At 31.5% G+C, this 24,712-nt stretch overlaps 1 protein-coding gene across 7 annotated transcripts in view; it reads left to right on the forward strand.

Annotated features, from left to right (window-relative positions):
• ELP4 (elongator acetyltransferase complex subunit 4) overlaps positions 1-24,712 on the forward strand; it is a 248,100-nt gene that overhangs the window by 124,147 nt on the left and 99,241 nt on the right. For 6 of the 7 annotated variants that reach the window (XM_057507527.1, XM_057507529.1, XM_036891834.2 and 3 more), the window contains exons 8-9: positions 774-882; positions 3,773-3,879. In XM_057507527.1, the coding sequence (XP_057363510.1) occupies positions 774-882; positions 3,773-3,879 (216 nt within the window). Of the gene's footprint in view, positions 1-773; positions 883-3,772; positions 3,880-9,182; positions 9,423-24,712 lie in introns of those variants that run through there. The other variant, XM_057507530.1, reaches the window with a different exon arrangement.

Below are 24,712 nucleotides of genomic sequence, written 5' to 3' on the forward strand. Positions count from 1 at the left end.
CCATTAAAGAAAATAATTCAAGAAAGCCTACATAGTATTTAATGATTATATTTTTATAACCATGAAATTCTGAGTATTTTAGAACTTTTGCTACTTAAAATGTGACTTTTTTACAATATATTGTTTAGCAGTATTTTTGTTTCATGTCAAGTTGTATTGGGAAGGAAAGGGTAGTCTTAACTAGTCTAGCACTAATCACCTACTATCTTTTCTGGTCCTTATCCCAGAGCCAAATAGCAGCATCTGGAAAGAGAACAGAAGACTCCAGAGCTAGCCATGCTGCAGCCTCTTAGCCTTCCATGCTTTTCTAGTATGATACAGAGGACCTCAGCTGTTGCAGGGCTGGGACCTGGTCCCAGATGACAGATGATAGTGGGACCTTGCCTTTACATTATATTGAACCATCCATTTACTGCTTCTAAGTCCTAATGTCTATCAGATTTTCCAAAGGGCTATGGCTAAAGTAATTAGAAAAATAATAGTGTATGAGAAGAAAGGTGGTCTTACCCCATAAAACAGAAGTCAAAGTTTATGTTTTCTACCAAAAGTAAGGTATGCCCCCTCAGTTCTTCAAATTAAAATAGCTTACTTTACATGGGTTGGAATTTTCAATTAAGGCTTGTTTTTAGCCTGGGGTAGCTTTAACTTTTAAGTTATGTCTCTATGTTGATAGTCTGTCTTCTCTACAATTGGTCATTGAGGTAGCATAATAATACTGTGTAAAAGTTATATTTGTAAGCATAACATGAATGTTTTGTTCCCTTGTTTTACAGAATAAAGCAATTCTTGCTCGTGTTACAAATTTGTCAGATACGGTAGTTGGTTTGGAATCATTTATTGGTTCTGAGAGAGAAATCAACCCATTATATAAGGATTATCATGGTAAGCAGCACCTTTATAATGAGAAGAGCATGTCTTGTTGCCTCTAGGGTACCTGGAAGCGTCTTGTCTAGTCATATCTACTGTCAAGTAGCAAAACTTTATTTTATAATATGTCTGTCACATGTTTTCCATTCCTGGCCAACCTTCCATGGCAGCTTATCACCAAACTGCATTAAGACTACAGACTGTGGTAACTGTTTGAAAGGAGTTAAACCCAATACTAAAGTATAGCTCAATCAGATATAAATTTTGTTGCCCCAGTGGCCTAAAGTTGCCATGAAATCAATTGTACTTATTAGCCATGTTTGAAATAAACGTCATATTAATTATAACAGCTTTGCATAGCAGTTTATACTTTACAATGCTCTGCTGTATGATAAATAAAATTTACACCGTATTATATTTTAAAAATCCTAATCAATCAATTTTCAGGAAGTGAGCATCTTTGATTATATATTTGGGTTTTTTTCTGTTTGCTCATTTTGTTAGTTTGAGTTATGAACAAATTTTTAAATATTGCAACACTAGTATAAACACAAGTCAGTCAGATGTTTTACTTACATTTTTAAGCTTTTTATAGTATTTTAGTCATTTGATTAATTTGGGGATATTTTTTATAAGGGTTCTTACAAAGAACTATTGCAGTAGGAAAGGTTTAGTAGTTTTGCATATTCTAGCTCTAAACTGAATATAGAGTGTGGTTAAAAATAAATTTTTACCTATTTACTTATCTGCATAAATATTATTATTGCTATTATCATTATGGAGCTACTATAAGTAAACATCTAGTCCAAAGACTGAATAGTTTATTTGAACCTGCTACAAAATTGTGTAATTGTGATTTTAGGACTGTGGTAATTTCTAGAGTCTACAAAAGAAAATATTATAAGATATTTTATATGATAATCACCAGTGTTTTGAAGAGTCAGCATACAACTTTAAAACAAGAATAAAATAGCACAATCCAACAAGTATTTTTTAAAAAACTATAAAACAGAAGCTGTGAACAAAAGCTACATAACATAATTTGCCTTGTGATCATTTACTTGCATAGTTGTACAAATGGTATATGCCCAAATTAACCCTCTATATAATTCACTTAATATATTATTGTCACTATGATAGGAAGAGATCAAGATTAAACTATTTCTTTTTTCCTTTCTAAAAAACTTTCATTGCATTATAATTGACACATAACATTGTATTATGGTGTACAATATCAAAATTTAACAGATGGAAATATTATAAAATGATTACCACAGTTAATTTAATTAACATCTATAACCACACATAGTTACAATTTTTTTCTTAGTGATGAGAACTCTTAAGATCTACTCTCTTAGCTACTTTCAAATATATAATACAGTATTGCTAACCATGATCACCATGCTGAACATTACATCCCCATGACTTATTTATCTTATAACTGGATAATTTCTTTAATTTAGTATTATTTTCATTTTCTTTCAAAATAACTCAAGTTAAATATTGCCTTAATAAATTATATCTGTTAACCATTTGTAACTATTATGACTTTATAAATTGAGTAAAATTTTATGTTCCAAAAAATACTTTTTTGTGCTGAAGTCTCTAAATTAATAAACTATTCCCCACCAATTAATGGATGGTTCTGAAAGAGTAAATTTTCTATTAATAAGAAGGACCTCATGAATCATTCATTCATGCTTTAAGTCCTCTTGATGTAATAGCTAAACAAGCCACATGCAAGTTTTAAATGAGAACTGTACAAGTGAAAGTATGGTGTACTTATCTGATGTATTTTACTCAATGGCACTGTGTGAGATATTTTTAATTTTTATCTAAATAAATTCTCAGTAACATCTTTTACACTTTTTTAAGTTTAAAAAACTGAATCAGACATTTTAGTGATTTTTGAAGGGGCATTTCTAAAGTTAAGCACCTGGAGGTTTACCCTGTAAGATAAAACTAATGCATACATTACTATGCATTCAAACACACACAAAACTATATACCAGAGAAGCAGTTCTGTAAAAAAAAGTTATCTGATTCATTCAAATGTAGATTTGTCTTCTTCTCCCATATTTAGGGATCAGTGTCTTTGAGATGATGATTTTTAAATATGAGCTAAATCAGGCACAGAGGTACACTGAAGAATCTTCCATGTCTGTCTTCTATGGCAAATGACCCCGAGTTTAGTCAGAAACTGCATTAAGCTGCACAAAAGCCATCCAATGCCCTTGTCAGAAAAAATTAGCAAGTGTTTCTACTGACAAGAGGCCAAAGCTCATGGTTTACCTAGCACTGTTACAAAGCTTATAGCAGCTACATAAAGACCTAACATGCCACAGAAATGAGTTCTTGGGATGGCAAAGAGGTTAGTATTTGATTCTAGAGTATGCTCTGAAATGTAGTTTTCTTCAGTGGTTTGTTCAAGTCATTAATAAGGTACAAAATGAAATACTTTTCATTAGTGCTTCACTGGTTATCAGTAACCCATAAGCCTTGTTTTGCTGGCTGCTTACTGGTGCATTTAATAAAATAAAGATCACTCAGTGGTGCCGTGGGCAGCATGCAAGGTGATAGCCATATTTGCTTACTGTAAATACAAGAGAAAATCACACACAAACCGGCTGTAGTTTTGACAAGTATTAAGATCCCTCTTTACATCTGTACTTCTGTACCAAAGTGCAATTAGTTTTCCTCGCACAAGGATTTCTGTTTATCTTATTCTGCTTGATTACTTGAGTATAATCACACCATTTGCTTCATTGCTTCTGGTAGTAAGCTCCAGTTTTAAAAGGGGAGGATGCTTGTGTGTAAATTTGCAGGATTCTGCTGTTAGACTCTTTAATTTATGCAACCAAGAGAGCATTTTTAAGTCTTTTTCTTTTAACTTCCTTTCCACAAGGTTTGATTCATATTCGGCAGATTCCTCGGCTTAATAACTTGATTTGTGATGTGTCAGATGTCAGAGACTTAGCTTTTAAATTAAAAAGGAAGCTCTTCACCATTGAGGTAAGAATTTTTATATTTTAGCTGACAGTCTTGAGGTAAATAGTATCTCTTTATATTTTTATTTTATTTTTACTTCAATGAAATTCTTAGAAGATGTTTCATGCTATGTTCTTTTGGTATAAAAAATATTTTTTAGACTATATTATTTGTTTCTTTTATTTTAATGGTATATCATTAGAATATAGCAAAAATGATTTTGTTTTAGATGTCCATTAAAAGTAAGCTCCAAACTTACATGATAAGTATGACATGCATATGTCTAAGACTTTGGAAAGCATATTTAATTAAATGTTAATGAGCTGTGCTTATTTGTGTGTGGAATGTGAATGCTTCCCACAACTGTGTATTGCTAAGAGAAGAGGATCTTTCTCTGCATTCTAAAAGCACTTTTCTTTATACTATTAGTGAAATCACTTTTCTACTTTCCATGCTGAATAAAAACAAAGTATAATTTATATCAGTCTTTAAGTAAATTTTCTACAAAACTTCAACTTTTTTGTGACCTTTATGCAAGCAATAGTGACAGAAAGTAGTAGTACAAAAGATTTATTTCAACTTAATCTTACTAAAGAGCAAATGAACATAGCACTATTAAGCAATTAGGGTTGATGTATTTATTAACGAAATAAATGCTCAGAGAGAGATGGCTTTTAGGTGATGTGATAGTTATCAGTATAGTCAGTGCAATTTTTTTAACAAAGACATAAAACAGCCAGGCAGCCTTGACAAACCATTTTGTTTAATCTCTTTTCAAATGAAAAGCTCTAAGCAGGCCACTTGTCTTAACTGCTTGAAACCATAAAAAGAGAGAATTGCCACCAATAAATTAGCATATTTTTAACTTCATCACCAAATGATGGTCAATGTGGCTTGGCACTGCTTTGGTGTTTGGGACTTCACCCTTAAGTGACCATTTTGGCCCTTTTTTGACCCTCTGCCCTCTTTAGCTGGCCACTTGATAAGGTAACTTAATGGTTCTCTCTCTTTTTTTCTTTCCCTTCACATTTGCTAGTAGCACTAACCTATAAATCATTGTAAGGCCCTATCCAGTGACAAATTAATGTGCCCTCCTCCTAATTAATGGTCATCAATGTCCTTAATTATCTAATCCTATTGAGAGTAGTTAATAGTTAATCAGGCAGCCAGTTCTTCAAGCAGGTCATCTCTGCAGGAGTGTTAGAAGTTTCTCATCTGAGGGTACTCCCTTCAAAAGCCACTTAAAGCCAAAAGAACGAGAGTGTAGAAATACTGTTTCTTGAGCTAATTTGCTTTAGTTCTCAAAAGAAACCATTGCCATGGAACCCAACACTGTAATTACTCAAACAAATTTCAGTTTTTCTAACAGAATATTGAGAAATTAACTATAATATTGATTAAAACTTTTAAAGAGATTTATTTATAGTTCTCAGTATTACAAAGAAAGCATGCCCCTTCATTTTATTTTAAATTGGATTTGTATTTTTAATGAAAGATATGGCTTATTCTCCATGTGACATCTTTCTCCTAAGATGAGTATTCCAATGGCCAGGTCTTAACATCTATCAGCATACAAATGTAGCAATGATATTCCCTAGTGAAAAACGCATTACACCCAGGGAAAAAAGTAGCACAGTAGTGTGAATCATGTTTATTCTGTTTCTCTCCCCCTCTCTTTCTATCACACACAGGCACACACTGGGTCTTATTTGGGGGTGAAGGGGTAAAAATAAAGGACTTACATAACATCAAGTGGGATCTCTCCTTTGAATAACTTTAGGTTATGTATGGCTACATCTTACCCTTGCTACTGATAAAAGATCTTTTATTAACCACATAGATTCCTGTTACATTTCCTCTCTTCTTCTCCCCACAATGCAAAATAAGAGAGCCGTTTTAATTGGTCACCCTGTGGTTTGGAAATAATACTTGAAAACAAAACACAAGTGGATGGTTCTTTTCTTAAAAGTTAGGGTTCAATTTAGTAAATCAAATCCTTTACCTTTTTGGCTTGTAACCCGGTCAATAAGGTTTTTTTTAATATCTAGAAATATAGGTGAAATGCATTCTAAATAACTTATTTACTTATGCCATAAACTTCAACTTTATAATTAGAAAAAATATAAATTAAAGAATCAAACTGAATAGGAGTACAAATAGGTATAATTATAACAGGATAAAATCATGTGGTTCAAGTATGATTAAATGTTTTAAATAAAGCACTGTAGGATATACAATGCATATCCAAGCAGATAGCAAATTTTTGGTGATACTTAAACTGGAAATGAGAGGATTTCTTTATTGGGAGAAAAATAATCAAGTGGCAAGTTTTGATATGCACAATGAATAAATGTTTTTTTAAACTGCCTTAATATTTTAAAAAATGTAAATGTACACTATATTAGTCTGTAAAGTCTGAAGCTATAATATACCAGGCATTGAATCTGTGTCTTACTTTCAGAAGGGGAAGGTGATTTAGTAGGTAAAACAGAAATAAATCTTAAGGTTACACGTTGGAATGTAGGGTCAGTCACATGGTCTCAAAAGTTGTCAAGGTCGGAAACAATGGGCAAAAGAAACAGGCAAACACCCTCATCTCTATTTTTAGGGTAGCATTTCTTTGATTTATTAAATCATCACTCTTTTTATATATGAAAATTGAAATTGTTTTACTAATAGCCAGCAAGGGCCTCCAGCTGGTAGAACAGATTTAGCTAGTAATCCCTGATTTCTCTGAGTAATTTGGAGATGATGAAAGAATATTTCTTCTGTCTTGGAGTGTGGGTTGGAATTGTCCAGATTCAAGTGGAAACATTTATCTAATCACAGTAAATTTTTACTAATACCTAGTATTCATCAACTATGAAGCTCTATAAATTAACCCCTCTACAAGACCATAACAGAATCATAGCTACAGTAATGACACTAAAATCTTGCCATGCTTTCAAATAAAATAAAGTTTAAGGTTAATTCAGTATGGCTTCAAGTTAAAAGAAATAGCTCTCTAATTCTTTGAAAACTGATAATCCTTATAAACTGTACATGGTAACTCTCTAGCATATTTGATTAATAGTATAATACTTATTCCTTGGCCTTACCACTTAATCTTGATTTGATCATAGCAAACATTTATTAAACCTGTATTATGTACCAGGCACTACACTGGCTAATTTGTATTTCAATATAGTGATTAAATATTTTATAACATAAGACTTTACTAAGATATAATAGTAGACTCAACATACAGAAACTGTCTTTTTTATCTTTGTATTTATCCCAGATCTAAGAAGAGAGTCATACACTTCATAGGTATAAAATCTTTCCTTAAAGATATGTAATATAGATAAATTATGGGGTTTAAAAACAGTCCAAATAATACAGCTATAAATACTACATAAGCTCCACTGGTCAAGTAACCTATGAACAGTTCCTTCTTTGTTAAATTCTTTAAGATGTGTAATTTGCGTACATAGCTTCACTTCCAAGCTGAAATAGCTATTTAGACATATTTTTTCAGTTTCTATAATTTTTGCTTCTCTAATGTTGGGATTATCCTTAGCCAATTTTGTCTATATTATAATTATGATGTAATTGTACATAAACAAGTTAAGATTTGGTAGGATTAAAAATGTAGCTGCATTTAATTTGATGATGTAACAGCAGCATTTTTGTGTGCATTTAATATTATTTGCTACTTTGATTTTGTATTGTTCAGCTTGATCTTAGCATTCTAATTTTCTAATACAAATGATAATATATTTTTACATTAATTGCAATCTCTAGTAAGGTTATTATAAACAGAGTTTCTGCTTTGGCAGTGGGACAGTTATCAAGTCTAAGATCCAGTCTTTCTAAGTTTAAGTCAGAAAATATGGTTGTTGGGTCACACTGAAATATATAAAAGACATACACTGTTCACAGCAAATTTTCAATATAAAGATAAACAATACTAATGTAGGCTTTCATTGGTCCTAAAGTATTTATTATAAATAGTATATCTGTGTAGGTCTTGTACATTAAATGAGTATTGAGAATTCAGAAAATCAAAGTAAATCAAGTTTTTCAAGGTTATCTTGTAATACTTGCCCCTAACTCAGAATACAGGACCTCAGTATCTCTCCAATCACCAAGAACTTTTTCTCACAGAATAATTGATCAACCGTTATTAATTGTTATTTTTTTATACTTGGAGATTCATTCTTAAGTATTAAGACCAGAATAGCATATACCATCAGTATAAATAAGCTTTATATAATGCTACAATATACTTGATGTGATTGTGTAGAATTATTGTGTAGAATTATTTGAAATTTTTACATATTGGAAAACCATAAATTCTACAAGGGTGTCAGTCACAATGACAATGTTAGACAATCTAGAGTATTGCGTATCTTTGTTTCTAGGCTTCCTTACTTCCCTACATATTTTTTCAACAGCCTTTCCATTTTTAAAGTAGAAAGTTAAAAGAAATAGCTCTCTAATTCTTTGAAAACTGATAATCCTTATAAACTGTATATGGTAACTCTCTAGCATATTTGATTAACTAGTATAATACTTATTCCTTCACCTTACCACTAGAAAGTAGAAATATTACTATATGTTTACTATATCTAAAGATAGGGAGGAGAGATGGTAATTATTTGTCAGTTCACAATTATGTTACTAAAATAAAATAGTGAAAACATAAATATCTGGCTCAGGAGCATTCTTAAATTGTAGCATAATGGACCATACAACCCAGTATACTTTTTGTGATAATGATGCTCTTCACAAATATTAGTTAGTACTTCTATTCCTGGATATACTGCAGTTAGCAAAAGAGAATCAAAGTGGAACATAGAATATATTCTATATATTAGAATATATTTGTCAAAAGTAAACCCAGATTAGCATTCGTTAACAATGGAAATGTTATTTTCTGTGTTTACATTTTAATATATTCATCGTATTACCCTCCCTGTATTTGCATTTTAATTCCCAATTGATATAAATATAGAGTAAGTCATATAGGTTTCACATAACCTCCAGAAGTTGGTTTATACTATACTTACATATTTCACATGTCATAGTGAGCCTATAAAAAATGCATACCACCTTAAGGAGAACATAGTTTTGAAACTGTCTAATCCTATTTCTCCCAACTTTGGAATCTTAATTAGAAGAGATAAGGAGAAAAAAACATCATTTAACTAAATTATTGTCTTGAATCTGTAGCAAAAGGTATAATCCGCAATTGGGCCAATTAGTGAACCCCATAGTTAGCTATGCTGCAGCTAACAATTTGATTAGATCTGACACCATCCTAGTTCTCACTGTTGTTTTGCCAGGTATGATGGTCAGACTTCAAAGAGCTTGAGGCATCAGCAGGGCAAGGTTTGGAGGCCAGCTTAGGTCCGGTTGTTAATCTCTCTGCTAAAACCACAGCAGCTCCCACACAAAACAAGCTTACACGACACAATCATGCGGTATTAAAGTTTGGGTTGAGTCATGCCAATTTGCCTTTGCTTTTTTGATGATTGACCAAAGATGGCTACAGGACTGGACACATGCTAAAAGTATACTGATTAGGTAAGTTCCCAAAATATTTGGAGTATTTTTTAACTTCCTATACAAATGTCATGAAAGTTTATTCCCTTTGATCAAACTTTCCAAGTAATAGTACTGTGTTGTGGGGAAAAAAGAGTATTTCCTTTTTTCTGGCATTTCTGGTATTTCTGGCAGCAATCCCAAACTTTTCACTTACCACTTCGTAAAAATTTGTTTTTACATTAATAATTCCTTAAGGAGAATATAAAAGGAAATTGTTTCTAAGTGGTAAGCTTTTAAAAAATCTATTAAGCACATTGAAAGAAAAAACATTTTTCCTGAGTCATTTATGTTCACTGACAATTTTTCTGAGATTTCTTTATAATTATTTTCCACTTAAATGTTGAGTAAAGTGCCCTTCCAGGATGTGATTGCATAAGTGTTCTTTTCTCTGCATTCTGATTTGTTGGAATATTGCAGTAATAGTGACATGTTTCCATTCTGAGAAAAGCCTAAGGCTGCGTTAGTATTATTCCGAATGATTGAAGCTGCCATCTTGCTGACTTTCCCTTAGGCAACCATTAGGCCTGTTTGCTTTTGTGTTCATTTCACATGCTTCCTGTGAGTTTAGCTGGCAGAATATCATTGCTTCATTTTGCAAGGAAGAGGAAATTCATGTTTGGCAATTGTATATCTCTGTATGCTCATCAACACTTAAGATACTAAACTTATAATTCATTACATCAAATGAATCCTATTTCTGAGAAATATATTAAAATGTTTTATGACACCTTGACTGAATAATTTTATATAAAAATGGTCATTTTCCAAATTGAACTTAGGGTATAGTATTTCACATTGCACTATTTTTTAAGTTACCCAAAAAGTTAAGGAAAATTAAGGAAAAAAATTAAAGGAAAGCATGTATTTTGAATAGTGAGATGGTTCCTAGATGGTAAGAACATATATTTTACTAATATGTCCTCCAAGGATGAGTAATAGATACATAGTAGAACTTAATAAAAATGGTATCCATGAGCTTTGTCATGGATATAGGTAGTTTTGGGGATACTTTTGTATTTAAAACATCCTAACTTCAGTCCTGCCTCAATGTCTTTGCACAGCAAATGTCTGTAATGTCACCCCTCCTATCCTTTCAACATTTCTTCCTTTTCATTGAATTGTAGGTTCAAAATCTAGGTTTCCTTCTTAGTTCTTCCCTGACTGGCCTATCTGAAGCATTCACTCAGTTGCCTACTCTTACATACTCTACTCTAATTCTCAGTGTAACACTTAGGTATTACTGTAGTTATTTACTAGTCAATTTGTTTACTTTCCCAACCTCACTCAACCTAACGTGAGCTTCACAAGAGTAAGGACGTAGTCTGTCATGTTCGCAGCGAAATCCTAAGCACATACAGTAGGTAGTCCGTAAATATATGTTAAATTGTTGAAGTTCTGTTTTTAAAGTAACTCATGTCTACTGTAAATGTATATACTAATCCATGTATTGGGTATCTGGTTTGTTCTAGGCATCACATACATTACCATATTTAATTCTTACTTGATCCTTACAGGAACCCTTGCCATGTGCATTATCACTACACCCATTATAATGTAAGGAAATACAAGGAGCTATATAACCTTCCCAAAGTCACAGTGTTGTTAGAGGGAGGATTAAATACAGATCTTCTGTCGCATGTGCAGACCTACACTGGGAAGTCAACATTTTCAGGAGCTCTGTTAATTATTATTAATAAGTAAAATAAATAAAGAGTTTATTGAGCGTTAAACAGGGGCCTGGAACTATTCCAAGTGCTTTATAGGCATTACCTCATAGATCTCACAATAGCCATCTACTCAAGCAACTGAACTTACCCAAAATCAGTTAATAACTGATAAAAATGACACTTAAATTCAAGTCTGTTTTATTCCAAATCCTGAGCTCTTCCCCACAACCTATTGGTCATGCCTTAAGCTGTACTGCCATCTCATCTTCAGTACACAAGCCAGAAAGCCTACACCCTGATGGATAAAAAAAAAAGTATCAAAAAATATGTATGTGTATGTGTGTGTGTGTATATATTTACACACATATGTGTGTAAGTGTATATGTACATGTATATACATGTACTTATGCACACATTTATATATACTCTTAATTTTCAAGTTAAAAATTCTTCTGTTCCTAAAAAGCATTTCTACTCCTATTAAGCACATTATAAAAGTCAGATTGGATCAATCATAGCTTCTCCCTCATAAAACATTTTGCTATCTCTTTTGTGTGTGTGTGTGTATGTGCATATACATATATATATATGTAGCAATATGTTAGAGTTGCCATGATACATATGTATAGTAGTATGTATATATATATATATATATGAATAGGGTGGCAAGATTGTTCTTCCCTTATTTTTTTACTTCTTGTATATGGTGTGTATTTTTTTAATAGAAAGTTATATTTGCAAAAAATATAAAGGCCATTCCCTAAAACACTATCTATTTTTATATAATTTCTAGATCATAGCTACATAAGATGGGGAAAATATGCTATATGAAGAAATATGGTTCCCTTGTTCCAGTCAACTATATAGATATGGTTCAAAGTATCCAAAATTTAATTACAGTGTATCATTATTGTATTCACTTAAGTTATACGTTCAGGTACTTTTGCAAATATTAATTTGCTCATGGTTATTTACTGTGTTTTTACATTTTGTGTTTTTCCAAGTTATCTTACACTTACCATCTTTGGGGCATCAAAAATGATCTTGTGAAATAATTAAGGTGTGCACAATTTATAAGATATTAATAGTCTACCAAATTCAAATTTTCAAATTCCTAATTTTTGCTTCCCCTTTTTTTATTACTGGTTCTACAAAGCTTTGATCTATTCATATTAAAATGTATTTTTTTCTGTTGCAAATGTTTTATTTATTGGAAGCTCTTTGAATACCATCTTAAAACAAAATTAAGCAGTAAATCTACAACTTCAAAATATTTTCCTCTTTTATTGATTAATACTACTGTTTCCTACAGTTTAGTAATAAGAAATTGTTATTTCTTACTAAGGAAAAGTTCCTCACTAAGGAAATATAAGATGAGGTATAAAGTATTAGTTTTTAAAAGGTAAGACGTGGGGGACCAAAATAGATAAAAACAGGAGTGCATGAAAATGCCTTTGGCCACAGCACAACTATAGCAGTTCTCTTAAGCAGAAATTAAAATTTTGTCAAAGTTACTACTGTCACAACTCCATGCCACAGTGGACATCTCATAAAGCAGCCAGTTTAGAGTCTTTAGTGTAGTGAAGTTCACTGAATTGTTTTGTCAGGTGCAGCAAAATCAACCCATCATTATTGTAGAGAATACAGACTGAATCATTTTTGCATAAGCCTTCCAGAAATAAAATACCTAATATGAATGGTTTAATGAAATTGAGTATTTAGTTTCAATTTTTTGTAAGACTGTCAAAAATATATTGTACGCATTCATAAATTTCTGAGTAAATCAGTTGCCCTGTACTTTATTGAAAGTTTGTCTTAAGTATTACTTAATATGAATGACACTTAGGATGCACTTGGATATTCGGGTAATTTTTGACAGGTATATGATTCTTCACTAAATATTTCAAAGTAATAACAGTTCCAATTGTATAGTCATTTAGTAAAAAGAGAGAAGGAAGTATCTTTTACTAGAATTAAAATTTTCTGTTATAAAATGAAGGTGGTCAAGTTTGAAATACATTTTTGTTTGCAAAGTATTAAAAATGAAGTAGTATTTAATTAGGTTTTCTAGGAACTTAAATGAATTACTTATGAATGTTGTAAATGTTTAATTCTTATATGATTGGTAAAATAGCTAATCTTTGTGATCAATAGTTATTAAAAGGCACTATTATAGTGTGGTCTTAGTTAAATGTTTCAACTTTTTACTTATGTATTATGCCAGGATGGGGGGTGGTTTGTTGATATTTCTGCACAATAACCTAAGGAATATTTTACCAACTTATACTGTAGCTATGGCATAGCATTGAAAAACCTCATAGCAAAAAGCCTCTTTGAGCAATTAAAGGTCACTTGTACATATTGTAATAGGCTACTCATTTACAAGATCTTTGTTAAGGGTCAGTGCAGTAGCATGAAATGGATTGCCCTTGTTGAGCCTGTAAATAAATGGGTCAACTTATCTTGTATTCAGTGGGCAAAGGGAAAAGCTAACACAATACTAGTTTATTAGTATTTTTACAAATTCTAAAATGTTAAGCAAAACCAAATACACGAGTGCTATATTCTTGATATATATAATTATAGAAAATTATTATAATATGTAGCTATAGTTTTTAAGGAAACCTGCTTATACATATAAATACACACATATTTGTTAGTTTAAATATGTGGATCATGTCAGGTATAGAAAAATAGCACAGTGTTGGTATTCAAATGTCCTCTAGTGTAAAACTAGCATGTTTCAAAATAGCTAAGATCTATACAGGCCATTTTTTCTAGATTGAAATTCAAAACATGTCAGGGATAGATATGCAAAAGGAAATCTAACTAGATAGTGATTTAATTTTAATTATCTTTCATAGACTTTCTAATGCTCTTGGGAGAAAAAAGGTAGTGCAGGGAAAGTATTAGTAATGATCTGTGCTGAATGAATTCAGTCACCTGATTTTTTAATAAATTAAGACCTTAGGATAAAAATAAAACTAATGATGAAAAGAAAATATTTTCTACCTTAGAATAATTTAAATAAAAAAGTTAAAATTGGAAGGGACTTAAAATATTATGTTTTATATATATAAGGTATAAGTTGTTTTTTATTCTCAAAATCAAATTAGTAAAAATAAACTAATGAAATAAATTTATCCAGCACCTTCTAGATTCTTCTCTCTGAACTCAGCCATTCAGACACACAACTATACACCCCTAATTTTCTTTCTGGTTCCTGTACACTACCTAAAATGAAGGAAATTTAAATTTGTATAGTCAATGCCAAAACAAATCTGGGTCAAACAAAAATAATTTAACAGCAGGTTTGAATCAAAAATTAAATGAATGATGATAAATTACTATTTATCTGCAGGACTATTTGGTCTATAAAAATAAAAAGGCCAATCATGAAATAAGTAGCCAAGAACAGCCCTGATCCAAGTAATCGCTCCTTAGCTCTTGAATATCCACTCTGCACTATTTTGTTTTTGCTGCCATACTTCTTTAGCACAAAGTTAGATTAGTGAAAACATCATGCTTACGCCTCTTCTATAAAATGTCAGAGCTTTGGGAAAACGTGGTTCACTTAGTGGCGCAAATGCTTTAAACTTGTCTGTCTGACTCATCGTCCTATCCCCTTTTCCTAGTTCAGTGCCTAATCATGCAGGTACTCAAAAAATATTGAATGTCCTCTTGACAGTGCTCAAAATATATTGGTATGACCATAAAATCTCACCATCTCAGACTAGTCAGAAGAGTCTGATAATGATAATAGTTTCCATAAATGGTTAATATACTTCTAAGATTTTGAGTAAGATAACCTTCAAAAATATTTATTGGCCAATAACATAATGAACCATCATTGCTGAAATAGAATTGAGCTGTACTCCTAAGAATTACCAGACAGAAAATGAGAAAGATAAAATTTTTAGTTAACAAAAAGTGATTGATATACCATTTGAGTCACGATTTCCTTATTGTTGTTCAAAAATTATTTTGAATGCTTCATCTTAAAAGATTTTTAGTAAATTTTCCAAATTTATGATATTTCCCCAGAGCTGATAAAAATTAGTCCTAATTCCCCCATTTAAAGTGCCTATACCTTTTAACCCCTTTAACCCAGGAATTACCTGTTAATATACCTGGTCTTCTCTGGCCAGTAGAGCTGATTTTATTGCCTGTATGTTTTCTGGCTTTTAACAGAAAAATACTGTAAAGGATGTGTGAGACTTACGATTTAGGGAAGAAATAATTACGTACAATAGAATTTGAATACAACATTTTGAATGTTCTACAATTCATATTTACACATTGTCAGTAAAGCATCTAAAATCACTTTCACAATAACAGAATCTAGAACTACCATTGTTGAAAAATCATCCTATTGACCTCTTTGTGCACATGATGCTGACAAGTCCCAGTCTAGTTCTTTAGTTTGGCTTCTTAAGAATTTCCTCTTGGGAAACCATTCCAGTCCAGATAGAAATCTAAAGACAATTATATTCAGAAGAAAAGCTTTATAGTGCATAATTTATAACTGAATGCATTTCCTTCACATGTCCTGTTGATTTAATGTATAATTCAGTCAAGAAAGAGAACATATACAGATATTTTGGAAATGTGATCTACTCTTCATAGTGTCATAAATATAGACCATTTCTTTGCTTTACATTTGATTATTATAACATTCCTACCACTTAATTGGAAGTGTTCTTATTATACTTTGGTCCATGTAAAATTAGAAAAGTAAAAGTCAATATTAAACTACATGCCCCTGATTCTTTAAGCATAGTTAACATTTCAGCCTGTGGGCCAAATCCAGCCCCACTGTTTTTTTTTAAATAAACCTTTATTGGAACACAGCCAGCCCTATTCATTTATGTATTGTCTATGGCTGCTTTCACACTGTATCACTAAGTTGAGATCTTATGGCATGCAAGGCCAAAAATATTTACTATCTGGTCATTTACACAGAAAGCTTTCCATGAAGAACAACCTCTACTTTAGAAGACTATATACTTTAAAGGAAATTTACTGAATTATCAATTAAAGGATATGATTTATAGACTTAAACTTAATTTTATTTGAGTAATAATGAATTCATACAGTCATTTGATGTATAGTTTGTACTTTTAGAATTAATACAGGTGTTTGTCTCTGTGTAAAAAATAACCCATATTTCTTAAAGGTTCAAATTCAAGGGAATTTAAAGTGCTTCAGAACTGCTTCTTTTTTTTAAGTGTGTTTTTTTAATTGAAGTATAGGTGATACGTATTATTATATTGGTTTCAAGTATACAACATAGTGGTTCAATAATTACACACATTATTAAGTCCTCACCTCAACTAACATAGTTACTGCCAACACAGAAAGATGTTGCAGAACCATTGACTATATTCTCCATGCTGCACTTCCATCCCCATGACCAACTCCTATTATGATTGAAATTTTTGGGCCCCTTTATTCCCCTCATTCTCCCCTCTCCCCCCACCCGGACCCATCCCCTGTAGTAACCACCAGTCACTTCTCAGTGTCTCTGAGTCTACTGCTGTTTTGTTAGTTTTGTTTTGTTTTGTTTTTAAATTCCACAAATAAGTGAAATCATTTAGTATTTGCTTTCTCTGCCTGGCTTATTTCACTTAGATAGCATAATACCCTGTAGGTCCCTCCATGTTGTCACAAATGGCAGGACTTCTTTTTCTTTATGGCTGAATAATATTCCATTGTGTGTATGTGCCACTCTTCTTTATCCATTCTTCTATTGATGGACACTTTGGTTGCTCCCGTATCTTGGCTGTTGTGAATAATGTAGCAGTAAACATAAGGGTGCGTATATCTTTTTGAATCAGAGGTTTTGTTTTCTTTGGGTAAATTCCTAGAAGTGGAATTACTGGGTCAATGGTATTTCTATTTTTAGTTTTTTGAGGAACCTCCATACTGCTTTACCTAGTGGGTGCACCAATACATTCTCACCAACAGCATAGAAGGGGCCCCCTTTTGTCTACATCCTCATCAACACTTGTTATTTCTTGTCTTTTGGATGGTGGCCATTCTAACTGTTGTGAGGTGATATTTCATTGTGGTTTTGATTTGCATTTTCTTGATAATTAGCAGCAGTGTGGATCATCTTTCATGTGCCTGTTGGCCATCTGTATTTCTTCTTTGGAAAAAACATCTGTTCCAGTCCTCTGCCCATTTTTTAATAAGGTAATTTGGGTTTTTTTGGTGTTGATGCAGATGAGTTCTTGATGTATTTTGGATGTTAACCCCTCATCAGATAAGTCATTTATAAATAGATTCTCCAATACTGCCGATTGTGTTTTTGTTTTGTTGATGGTGTCCTTTGCTGTACAAATGCTTTTTAGTTTGATATAGTCCCACTTGTTCATTTTTATTTTGTTTTACTTTCCCAGGGAGATGTGTCCAGGAAAAAATTGTTCATGCTTATGTTCAAGAGATTTTGCCTATGTTTTCTTCTGAGAGTTTTATGGTTTCATGTCTTATATTTAGGTCTTTGATCCATTTCAAGTTTACTTTTGTGTATGGAGTTAGGTAGTAATCCAGTTTCATTCTCTTGCGTGTAGCTGTCCAGTTTTCCCAACATCAGTTATTGAAAAGGCTGTCTTTTCCCCATTGAATATTCATGGCTTCTTTATCATGAATTAGTTAACCATATATGTGTGGGTTTATTTCTGGGCTCTCTGTTCTGTCCCACTGATCGATGACTCTGTTTGTGTGCCAGTACTGTACTGTTCTTATTACTGTAGCTTTGTAGTATAGCTTAAAGTTAAGGAGTGTAATTCCCCAGCTTTCTTCTTCTTTCTCAAGATTGCTTTGGCAATTTGGGGTCTTTTTTGGCTCTGTGTGAACATTAGGATTATTTGCTCTAGCAGAACCAGCTTCTTAATGTATGCACATATTTTCCCATCTAACCTCCCTAAAATCATGTGGAACACAGTTTTTTAGAGGCTCCCCATTTCAGTTTCTACAAACTACAGTTGCTAGAAAATTATTTCAGAAACTAAAGCAACTTCCCACCCTTTAGTATTAGTACCAATTTTGCCTTATGAAGCTTACTTAAATTGCTATTTTCTACATATCACTGAACTCATAATAAACACCTAATGCATGAGGAACAATTATAACTTATATGTACATCTTCTTACTTTGCCTTAAATTTTTATTTCTTTTATAAACATTATAAATAAAATTTACTATTTTATGGTATTTACTGTACATTAAACCTACATCTTAAGCATGAAGTCCAGATAATTTTTACATCCTTTAAAGGAAATTTTTTTTTTAATTAAATGAAACATTAATTCAAAATATCAAAGTAATAATATTGAATTCTGAAGCTAAAAGTCTTTATGAATTACTGGTTTATACAACTTAAACTTTAAAATTCTGTGGTTTTTTTTATTTTTAGCATCTCAAGTACACTTCAGATGATTAAAAGTGATAAAATCAACATTAAATGTGGTTTTCCAAATTTACTATTATAATCTAAGTTAAAGTGTAGCAGTAAGCTTTTGATGACTTAATGATAAGGACATATTTCCAACAAATAATTGATTTTATCAGCAGTAAGTATACCAGAAATAGATTAGCTTTTCATTATCCACACACCTAGTGTATATAACTGATAGTCAAAGTAAAACAGAAAATTTGAGTACTATAAATCAAGAACAAGAAGTCTTACTTATTTTTTCATTTTATTTTATAAAAATTGTAGGAATTTCTTAAGCAAGGAAACAAGGTTATATTGAAGCTTAAAATGTAAATAAGTTATTAAAAATGATTTGGGAGTTGTAAGATTATTTTTAAGCCTTAAGAGATTTGAATTGGAATCTTTCAGCGTTTTGGTTAGGAAATTTAAACATGTGGTAACAGTTTTACTTAAAATTGCTTTTATTTAATTTCGTGCATATTACTATTTTTTAAAGTACTTATATAAAGATTAATGTTTGTTGCATTTAAAAATTGTTTTAAAATTAGATAAAACAAAACTTTTCAAAAGTATTTATAATGTAGAATAGAAAAGATTGCATGAAACCACACAAAAAGGACTCAGCTGAGTGTTTTCAGCCTAATAAAAATGTTGTAAAAATACTTGTAAGCTTGAAAATCACACTAGCTATTCTTGTTTCAAATTCTGTTTAATATATTGTTCTGTATGATTTTATAATAAACAGATTACTCCTTGAACAGGAATTAAGAATAAAGCTGCCAGGAAGGGGTTTTGTTGTCAGAAGAGTTCCCGCCTCATGTTTTGTAAAAGATTTCATGGTACCATTGTAAAGAGTAGATGATTTAAAACGTGTTCCCAAGATAAACTTTCCCATTGTCATTAATGAGGATGGATAATACTGAATGACAAGTGCATTAGGAATGACACAGAAAGAGCTGTTAGATTTGTCAGAGCGTATCACTTCAGGCAGTGACACTTGAGGACATTCTTTTTGTGGATTTGGTTGGGGAGGGGGGTCTGATTTAAAGATAACAAAGTGTATGTTTGCTAATAATATTTTTTACAGTGTATAGCTATGTATTTTCCAGTGTGTAGAAAATTTTTGGAAGGTTCTTTAGATTAAGTTCTAACACATTTTACATTTATGCTCTTGTTATATCCTAACTTCTTCCTAAGAAAGTTATCAAACTTTGTAATATATAAATGTTAAAATATTGGCACAAAACAAATTTTTCTTTCTTATTTCTTTCTTATTTCTTGGGATATCCAGATGAAGGAAAGATATTAAAAATTAAAGCTTTAAAATATATTTTGCTGTCTTACTCCTATATATAAGATGGGACTCTGTTCTGCACTACCTTTAGAATAAAGATTTTGAAATATTACATGTAATTTATATTGTTTTTCTAAAAGTATATTACTTTAAAGAAACATGTTTTAAATATCAATGAACAATTAATAATGTATAGCTTTTCTGGTATTTATAGTATTTCCAAACTGTGGTATGCCTCTGTTTCTGTTTTGAACATGCAATTGGTTACTTTTTTGCCTTGATTTATCTTTCATGCTGCCAAGCAAATTTTGTCTCTGTATACCTTTTTGACACTAATAATGACTGAGTCTCTGTTCATTTGAGTTCAAGATTTCCCAAGCGGCAGTTTGGAGCTAGGATAAACTATCTATCATGATTGCATACCACTAATCTGTCAACCAAACCACCCTATGACTAAATTATATTTGACAGTTCACCTCTTCTTGATGAGCCTGAGGTGAGCATAGCTACAGACTATCCCTGAGAGGACATAGCAACTACTCCATATGCTAGGGAGGGTCCTTTCATTTGTGAAACAAGACTTAAACTATGCCTGTGGCAGAAGGGAGATATTTCTATCTTTTCTTTAATTTTTATAATTATCTTTAGGATTACTTTTATACTACAAAATGCTTTTTACCCAACAATGTTTGGTAATCATTTTCTGCCATTACAAGTATTACTATAGGTTAGCTTCACCATGTGATTAATAACCACAGTCACTTTTTTTAATACTTTGGCTTTCAGAAATGTTTTTATTTACATATCACAGTTGTCAAATATCAAAGATTTCCTGTTAGTATTTTGACTCTTACCAGAATTTACTAGTTAAACCATCTCAGTAAATTTTTGTTACAAAAATGTTTCTAAGAAGAGTTTAATTCTCTTATTTTAATGTAAAAATATTTTTCAAAATAAGTTTCAAATTCCTTATTTTAAGGATTCAAAAAAAATAGATTTGAAGAGAATAATAAACTCAACACCGTAACAGGAAATACTATTTTAATGTTTTGATAAAGATTTCTTCTCATGTGAATCAGAAATTATCAAACATTTGAGAGGATGGATAAGGAGATATTACAGGAATTTTATTAATACCCTGGAAACAGAGAAATCTGAAGTAATTTTCAAGAAAATATATGGAGGGTTTAATACTGAGACTAGTTTTAACAACCAACAAGGCAGGTCAAGTAAGCAACAGATTTAAATTGGAAAAGAAATTTCAAGGATATTTAAACAAAAGCATTTGGATATTAAAATGTTTTTTCAAAGACCACAGAAGTTTTTTATAAAATGGAATCTAGTTTAATCTGTCCTCGATTGTTGAAATGTGATTCCACCTAAAGATGTTCAGATGGCCTGAAAAGTTTGGCGCACATAGTTCTGTTAGTTTATCAGGGCTAGCATTTTAATAAGTTTATTCCTAACTGTCCTTTACTTTTAATTAAAGTTTATTCCCTTTGAAAGATTCCTTTTAGTAAGGGCAATATTTTCTATAATCTTGATCATTAATGCTTTCTGCACAAAGTTTTTCTAAAATGCCTTATGTCAAATAACCATCAACTTTATTTTGGAAAGTTATGTAAGTTAGTTTCCAAGTATCACAGAGATCATTATTTAATCAGTACAGTCAGTCTAACACTCAAATATTTGGATACAGTATAAATTACTTTTAACAAATAAGCTTAATCTGCTTTAACTTTTATTATTTTCTACACTATTTTTATTTCAACTAATATAATGGTTGTCAGTGAAACATACTAGATTTCAGTAAAATCACCTAAAATAAGAATACTAAAAAAAAGTGTCAAAGTGAGCTATTTATATATTTCCATAGTTTTGATTTCACCTACATAATTTCTACCAGTGAGTTGTAGCATAATGTATTTCAGTGACATGTATTCTGAAGAAAAGAGAGTATTATCAAAGTAAATTAGTAATATATATACATATATATATTCTTTATTCCAAAAGTGGTTGAGTGAAAAAAGTCTAACTTATACACTGACTTCTGATAGTAAGCAGGCTTAATTTTGTGCTGAATTTTAACTTAGGCAGTAAAATCTATGATCCATTCAGCTTATCATATTCAGTTACTCCTCCCATCTAATTATATGATCTTAAATGTACTTTTTTTATTATAGGATACATCTGCATATTTTTTAATAAATTGCTTGCATGTTTCCCACAAGCATATATTTTCTAATCAGAAGAATTGATATTACATTGCTTCACAGTAAATATTCAAAAATTTAAAAATAGTAATTATTGAATAGTTATGACCCAAAAAAGTAATTGCTTCATTTGGAAAGCAGAATGTTTATTTTAAAATTAGAAAACAAGCAGATTAAAATGATGTTTTGTATAAAATTTGAATAACTATGCTTTTTGTTTTGGGTTTTAATATAACAGTTTTTAACACATTTTAAAATATGCTTATATGCCTAAGCATGGTACACCATGAATCCTGTAAAAAAAAATGTGACCAGAGAAGAAAGTAAAATGGTCATGCCTTTTAAATAAGTTATGTGATATTATCCTGAAAAATGCCTCAACACCATCACATAAAACAAAATTATTGTGATCTTCAGACTACTCTTAATAAAATGATTTGCAACACTTAAATCACTTGTTTATAGCAAGAGGGAATAATTCTTTCCTACTAAAGTAACTCCCTCATCTTTGCTGTAGAAATCAGGATGAAATTTCCTTTGGTGCCTTGTGTGTGTTATGTGTGTTTGAGTCTCTTGGAGTAAGATGTAAGAAATTCTGTCAGATCTTTAATATCTTTACCTACAATGAAGTGTTTATTATTTCAGTATAATATATATGCTTGGTTAATTGAGGCTTCAGGGACTAATTATGTAAGTGAGATTAACTGCGGATTTTTATTAATTCATTCAGTAAATATGGAGGTACTTCTGGGTGAATTTTTAATCTGGTACAATGCTTTTTATCAAAATACATTTCCTTAAGATCTGCTTTCTGGCCTCCTCTCCAGCTACATCTCTTCTTACCTGAATGAACTCCAAGTTGCAGACTGACTCTTTGATTTGCAGCCCCCACATTGGCCCATTCTGTCACTTCCAGGTGTCTGTAAATGCAGAAAATATTCTCCCCTGTTCTTACAGGTATTCTTGACAGGTCAATCTTACTCTTTCTTTAGTTCTCAAGGTAGATGTCACTTCTTATAAAATGTCTTTCCTAATCCTCCAAGACCAGGTTAGGTAGCCTACTTCTACCCTCAGAGTACCTTGTAAATTATCTGTTAAAGCACTGGCACATAATTTTAATTTCCTGTTTCCTTGATGTCTGTCTCTACCATACTAAACTGGTGGCAGAAATTGTGTCATGCTCTTACTCACTGATGCATCCACAGCACCTAACACAGGACCTAACACACCAAGTGTTTAGTAAATACCTGTTGAGTGGAATAATATGTGGAAAACATTATATCTGCTAAATATAAAATCTATCTGCTACATGTAATATCTACCAAATATCTGCCACATCTTTTTTTAATTGTCATAAGAACACAACATGAGATACACTCAACAAAGTTTTAAGTGTACAGTACATTATTGTTGACTACACGTACAGTGTTGCAACCTGACTACGTCTTTGATTAGCTTTCCATATGGATCAGAGTTGTCTGCTCTTTGGAGAAAAACACCAGCTAATCATTTCTCAAAGCTCTAATGCAAGGCAACCTTTTCCCTGGCAATGTAGCCATACCAAGTTGTTTAAATTTTCCCTAATTATTAAACTGTGTCCTGGCTTTAGGGTTAGAATACTCTACCATATTAAGCTGGAATTTTAAAAAGAAAAAAAATTTTTTTAACACTTAACTCAATCTTTTCTTCTCTCTGAAAATTTTGTTAGCTCCTTCTCCACTCTCCTCACGCTTCCTTACCAATAAATATATAGACATCTTTCTAAATCTTTGGTTTACATAAAACTCACCCTTTTAATAAGAAAGCATGTTATTTAATGCATTAAAATTATCAAATAGTCTTAATATAAATTTAAATGCATTTTTTTAGCATGTCTATGTTATCTCCTTCTTGCCTCTATAGACATGTGGTAGAGATTTAGTATGGATACCTATCAGGATGACTAATTAAAGCCAAATAAACTGAGCATTTAAAATGAACCTTTGAATAGAGGGGAGGTGCCAAGTTGATAACATCTTGATAACATTGGATAGTAATATCCCATGGGCATCCATATTCATTGTTCCTAGTCAATTGACATTTATATCTATTATCACTTGAGTGAAACAATGATTAAATATTTTATGATAATTTGAATAATTGTTTAAAGTTCAGTTCGGAAGTGTTATGCCCTGGCCATCTCTTGTATCATTCCTTTAGAGGATTTGGAACTACTCTGCTATTTAGAGAAGGTGATTTCTCCTTCCAACTGCTACATAATAAGCCTCACTGTTTTCTAAATAGGAGAATCCTTCCCGCTCTAAGAGTAATAATTTTATGCTGCAGACATCAAAGATGAGGGCAAAAATCACATTATGATTCTATTTCTAAGGCATTTCACAATAGTACAAAGTGAAAAAGTCCAGCAAAGAAGAGCAAAAGCTTTTTCCTTGATGTCAAAAGTTGTGTTTCTCAGGTTTTTTTTCTCTAAATTGGGCATTAAAATAATCATGTCTTAGATAATTTAGTAAGTTGTGATCATATCTTGAAATTTTATTCATAAAGTATTTTCCCTTAATTACTTTTTCATAAAGTTGTTTTTTCCTAACTAAGAAATGGGAATTATAGTTTCTACTTTTTAATTAACTCCTAGCTATTTTAGTTGGGGATTTATTGC

This window comes from Manis pentadactyla, chromosome 9 (genome assembly GCF_030020395.1).
Source record: "Manis pentadactyla isolate mManPen7 chromosome 9, mManPen7.hap1, whole genome shotgun sequence".
NCBI lineage: Eukaryota > Metazoa > Chordata > Mammalia > Pholidota > Manidae > Manis > Manis pentadactyla.